This window comes from Nothoprocta perdicaria, unplaced genomic scaffold (genome assembly GCF_003342845.1).
Source record: "Nothoprocta perdicaria isolate Ctin4 unplaced genomic scaffold, notPer1 scaffold_22, whole genome shotgun sequence".
In the NCBI taxonomy this organism is placed as follows: domain Eukaryota; kingdom Metazoa; phylum Chordata; class Aves; order Tinamiformes; family Tinamidae; genus Nothoprocta; species Nothoprocta perdicaria.
Window position 1 is genome coordinate 5208547 of NW_020455415.1, and position 5904 is coordinate 5214450.

A 5904-nucleotide genomic window follows, 5' to 3' on the forward strand; every position below is an offset into this window, starting at 1 on the left:
TTTCTCCCTGCCGTGCCTCAGTTTCCCACCACCGTGGCACACAGGCACGTGCCTGGGGCCGGGGCTCTGCGCAGGGCTCAGAAACGCTTGTGCTGTTCCCAAGGCCAGCGCTTCCCTGAGCTACAAGCACAAGTCTCAGGCCTCGGTGTCCCGAGGTGGGATTACAGCTCGTGGGTTTTGGAGAAGGCTTTGGAGAGTCAACCCCGAGCAACCTGGCCCAAAGCACCGTCATGGCCAGGCACCCTGAGGTTGCTCTGATGGACCCTCATGGGGAGTCAGAGAGCCTGGGCAGGGGCCAGGGACCCAGCAAGGAAGCAGCAGGGCTGTATGGGGCACCAGGACTGGATCTGCAGCAAAAGCCACCTCTGCTGCCCTGCCAGGGTACCCAGGCAGGCCCGGCCGCAGGAGGAGGAGGAGGAGGAGGAGGAAGGCGCTTGGAGGCTGCAGAAGGCACCTGCCAGGCTGAGCTTCCCTACAGGGAACTGCCCCACGCTGACCTTTGGCAGGGATCCCAGTACTGGCAAAGCAAACACTTTATTCCCTCCTGCAGGAGATGGGGAAACTGAGGCACGGGCACAACCTGCACTTGTCACCAGCAGCACAAGGGCGATAGACGCACGGGCTGTGGGAGGACGAGTGGCTCCTCCCGGGTGTCTTTTCCCAGGGATCATCCCTCCCTCGGCTCCACAGCCCCAGCGGTACCACCAACCCCTGGGCAAGGATCACGTTCCTGGAAAGCAGCAGCGCCGCCACGGGCACCGTCCTCCTCGCGGGGCCGTCGCCGCTGCCCACGTGCCGGAGGGCGCGTGGGCAGCGGCAACGGCCCCGCGAGGAGGACGGCGCCCGGCCCTCGCAGCACCCACATTGCCAGGACACAATTGCAGAGAGCCCTTCTCCATCCCTCCTTCTCCGAAGCCCTCCTGGTCCCTGTCGAAACCATCCCAGTGCTGGGACAGGACCTGAAAACCGGGACTGTGGATGGAGCCCTTGGTGGTACCAGGCCGCCCGGTGCCCCGCGAAAGCAGGTCACACAGCGGGGCCACCACAGCTCCTTTCAATGTTATTCCCATGTAGAAAAGAAAAGGCCAAACGGTTTTGTACAAATATCACAGCTCCAKAGTTGAAAATTTCATGGTTTAAAATTAAAAAAAAAAAAGTGGGAGGATAGAGAAGGCAAACCAAACTGCACCCGCACACACACACACGGCCCCGCGGCACCTCGAGGCGAATCCGCAGCCATCGTGGGGACCCTGGGACATGGGAAGCGGCAGCCCTGAGGCCTCCCTGCTRCTGCAGCATGAGGGAAACACGAGCCCAGCCCCTCTGCAGCCTCCAGGTGAGCGGCAGAAGGGGTCCCGCACACCCAGGTACCCCCCTGTGCAGGGGCTGTGTCCCGCAGCATCCCGCAGCCCCTAGGGACGGGGGCACTGTGTCCCAGCGCCGGCTGGGGGCGGGAAGCAGAGTGGGGAGGAAAGGGAGGCCCTCGGGATGCCCTGGAGGGCAGGGGGCTCTGCACGCCCCACGCTCAGCGCCTGCAGGGCCCAGCCCCACGCACTAGGACAGGGGCACAGGCCCCCCGGCATCCCCCCAGCCAGGCCGCCCCCCCGTCCAAACCCACACGAGAGGGCGTCTCGCTCCCAATAAGCGGTCAGGGAGGGGGCACCCCCAAAATCATAATAATTACCCTTAAAAAGAAAAGCGCCGGGCCACAGTCTGTATCAAGGCTGCTGTCTTTTTAAGTTAGAAATGGTTCCTCTGTCCAGAGTCTTCAAAAACTGAGACCTAGCCGCCCCTGCCCTCCCTTTCCCACCCCCCCGCCCCTTAAAATTCATTAAAATCACAGTTCCATGTTCCGCAAAGTTTCCCTTTTTTGTTGGTGGGTTCTCGGTTGTCTTTTTCCTCCCTTCTTGCCTTTTCTCCTCTTCCTCAGCCCTCCTGCCCGCCGTCAGCGCGGGCTGTGAAGGCCGGTGTGGGCACGGGGACGCAGAAGGAGGCGCCGGGAGCCCCTTCTCCCGGGCATCYAGGTGGCTTGGGACAAGGTGAGGAAGGGGGACACGCAGGGGACAGCAGTGGGCTGGGGAGGGGGAGCCAGCATCTTTCTGAGGGTACCATGGGCAAAGCGCTACAGTGCGGAGCGATCCCAGATCCCGTCCTGCCTTCGCTGTCGCTGCCGGGGCTCCATCGTTTTGCCAGCCAGGCAAGGGTGCATCCACGAGGAACAAGAGCGGAGCAGCTTTGCGTGTGGGGAAGAGCCCTAAGCACACACGTGCATCTCCAAGCACACGCGGAGCTGGGCTGACGTCCAGAGGCAGCTGCTGGATGAATCCATGGGAAATTGAGGAGGCGCCTCCCGATGTTGAAAGGAGGGAGGAGAAGTCCAGGAAGAGGAAGAAACAGGAGCAAGGAGGATGAGTCTGGAAACCATCTTTTTTTTTCTTTACATCTTGCACCTGTGGAGGGGGGCAGCTCCGCTCCCGGCGCGGCGCTGGGGGCCTCGCTGCTCCCGTGCCCTGCAGTCCTGGCGCTGCGTGTGGAGCAGCGGGGAGCACCCCCTTGTGCCAAGCGGCGCGCCTCGGGGCCTCGCTCCTCACATCATGATGTGCCGCCGGCGGTGCAGGGCCAGGTGGTCGGAGCGCGAGAAGCTGCGGTCACAGTCCGAGCAGCGGAAGGGCTTGATGCCCGTGTGCTTGCGGAAATGCCGGGTGAGCTCGTCGGAGCGGGCGAACTTCCAGGTGCAGCCTTCCCAGGTGCACTTGTAGGGCTTCTCGCCTGCACGGGGGGAGCAGAGCGAGCAGTGAGCACCACAAGGGACACGCAACGGAGCCGTGAGCTCAGCGGGGCGCTGAACGTACAGCCAAAGCCTCACAGAGGATGACAGGCTGCACTCGGTGTATTAAGGAACCACAACACAAGCACTTAAGCCAGGCTTCTCTAGGCACTTGTACTGGTTTCTCACGTTCCTGTAGTGCCCCCAGGTGGACGAGCGCTGCTTGCAGGTGGAAGGTGGCATCTCGCCCTGGATTGAGCACGTGCCCACTAGGTTCACCGGGGTTGCCCCCTGTCACAGCGGGCGGCACACGGGGCTCAGCGGTGCCAGGGCTGCCCATGCTGCGCTCACCCAGCGGTGCCCGCCGGGCCATCGGGGCAGTGCCACGTGTCGGGGCAGCACTAGGTGCGCTCCGGTGCCACGGCGAGGAAAAGGAAAAGCACCGGCCGCCCCCTGGCGTCCCGGCTACGAGGTGCACCACGGCAGCGCRCCGGGGAGGTGGAGCCTGTTAGGATCACCAAGGCAGTGCCTCGAGCAAGCAGTGCTCGTGCCTCAGGTGCACTGGGTGAATTAGGGTAGTGCCAGGTGCGGGGACGCCCAGTGCATTTAGCCACGTGTGTTAAGGGCGCTGTGGCCTTGTCCSCAGTGCCCCTCGGTGTCCCATCTGCACACAGGCCCCGGGCTCCAGCGCTGGGGGCAGGAATGGGGCCACCCCAGTGCCCTCCTACCCCATGATGCAGCCCCCAACTGGGGGCACCCAAGAGGGGCAGAAGGACCCGAGAGCTCAAGGGCAGGGGGAGCCCGGAATCCCTCCCCGAGGGCAGACAAACCCCCTGGCACTGGGTGCCAGGCATCTCACTCTGCCACAGTGAGAGCGCAGGCTGTGCAGCATCATTGCCACCTAGTGGCCAGTGGCACCTAGTGTCACCCAGGGGTGTCCCCAGCCCAGAAGGGCTCTGCACACCCCACTGGCTAAGGGGGCCCTGGCACCCCCGCCCAGGCGGGAGCCGGGGGGCGGCGGGGCGCCCCGTGGCGCTCACTCACCCGTACCTGTGTGTATCCGCCGGTGGGCCTTGAGGTGGGAGCTCTTGGTGTAGACCTTATTGCAGCCCTCGAAGTCGCACTGGTGGATGCGCCGCTTCTTCAGGTCCGGAGAGTCCGCCCGCTGCATCCGCGCCACGGCCGACCTGCGCGGGGACGGAGGGAGGGCGGGCATGGCCGGGCGTCCCTCTGCTGGGACACGCAGCCGGCCGGGAAGGGGCTCGGGAAGGGCACGTGGCAGACACCAGCCCGCCACCCTCTGTGCACTCACTCTCGCTGCAGGTCCTGGAAGGGCGCCGGGCCGCTCTCCGACACGCTGTCCTCGCTGTCACTGTTCATGTCCATGGGGTACATGGAGCTGGGATCGATTTTCACTGGGGGTGCGGAGGGGAAAGAAAAGCCTTTGAGAAATGAGAGTAGATGGGGGTGAGGGCTGCAAGTTGAGCACAACCGTCCCCAAGCACAGCACTCACCGCACAGCTCCTCTCCCGCGGGACCCTGCAGGCAGCTGCTTCCCCCGACAGCCCCCAGCCGAAGCACGAACAAAACAAAACCAGGCTGGGGACACGGGCAGTGCGCTGCCTACAGTGTGCTGCCAACATGCCCATGTTTTCAGGACACAGAGGGGGAAAGACCCCGGAGCAAGCGCAGCTCAGGGTGCTGCCCGCAGCCTGGCCTCCATCCCCAGCAGGACGGGGGCATTTGGGGCAGCAGCCCCAGCCCGCTGCACCTTCACCCACTGTTGCGGGCTGCCTCCCTTCAGCCGCCTGCCCCTCTGCTGCCACCCTRTTCCCAGAGGAGCAGAGATCCAGGCCAGGCCCCCTGATAAGGGTGCTTCTCATGGCAAGAAGCTGGAATTATCCTGGGGGAGATGGGGAGCAGGGGGAGGCAGTTGAGCTGCGCCCAGAGCTGCTCCAAAGGAGCAAGTAAAGGGTCCCTGCAAAGCAGCAGGGCAGTGGGCAGGCAGCACCAGCCCTCCCTGTGGCCCTGCCAAGCTGGCACTCAGGGATGTGGGGACAGACCTCGGGGCTCCCGCTCTGCGCACTCGAGACGAGCCCTGCCACCCTCCTGGCCCACATCTGCACCAGATGCCCCACACCTCCCCGTGCCACCCACCACTGCATGACAAGCAGTGCCCCCAAAGCGCCCGCCGCGTCCTACCCGAGCCGGCGTTCTTGCCGTCGCCGCCGATGAGCGGGACGGTGATAGCGGTCACGCCGTCCGTGGGCATGGTGGTGTAGACCACGGGCAGGGACTGCACCACCACGGGGATAGTCTGTAGATTGCCCATCTTGCTGGGCAGGTTGACGGAGGGGATGGTGTGGATGACGTGGAGGATCTGCTGCCCGCCGCTGCCCTGCGTGGACGCCAGGATGGAGCCGGGGGACAGCACGGCCGGGATGGCGGAGGTGGAGCTCAGGCCCGAGGGCGAGATGGACACGGTGGGCGCCGGGATGGGGGGGGCCACCAGCATGGGCGAGGACTGCACGGAGGCGGCGGGCGGCGGCGCCGCCGGCACCAGCGGCTTGGACTTGTTGAGCGACAGGTCCACGGGTTCGGCCTGCGGCTGGCTGCAGTCGCTGGCCAGCAGCTCCTCGGGGGGCTCCGTTTTGATGTCCGAGAGCAGCACGGGCGGCTCAATGGGGCCCTCGGCCAGCAGCGAYGACGAGCTCATCTTGGGGGCCGTTTTGGCGAGGCCCGACCCGCCAGCCTGCGAGRGGACATGAGGAGAAAGGCCGTGAGAAAAGAGGGAAGAGGCCGCGGGCACGGAGCCGCTCGGAGACCCCCGACGGCCGCGCCGCCCCGCGGGACTCGCTCCCGACGGCCGCGCCGCCCGGCGCCACAGGACTCGCTCCCGACAGCCGCGCCGCGGGACTCGCTCTGCTCCGGCAGCCCGGACAGGGAAGCGCGGAGAGCAGGATGGACAGACCCCCACGCGCCCCCACCCCACCCCGCCCACGCGGTGCTAAGGAGCTGCTGAGCGGTTATCAGGCAGCCCCGCGCGGGGGGCGCAGCCGGGCGCATCCCGCCCCACGCCCTGGGAGAGGCCCCGTCCGGCCGGCCCTGCCCAGCGGGAGGCCGGTGCCGGGGCGCAC

The 5904-nt window shown here is 65.8% G+C and overlaps 1 protein-coding gene across 1 annotated transcript; it reads right to left on the reverse strand.

Moving 5' to 3' along the window:
* Window positions 1–1712: 1712 nt before the first annotated feature.
* Window positions 1713–5512, reverse strand: KLF8 (Kruppel like factor 8). Its single transcript, XM_026039016.1, has 4 exons — window positions 4970–5512; window positions 4080–4209; window positions 3818–3954; window positions 1713–2769 (listed from the first exon to the last, which is right to left on the reverse strand). Exons 1-4 carry the CDS (start codon window positions 5481–5483, stop codon window positions 2588–2590), a joined length of 963 nt encoding a protein of 320 aa, XP_025894801.1. The 5' UTR covers window positions 5484–5512; the 3' UTR covers window positions 1713–2587.
* Between the last annotated feature and the right edge of the window lie 392 nt (window positions 5513–5904).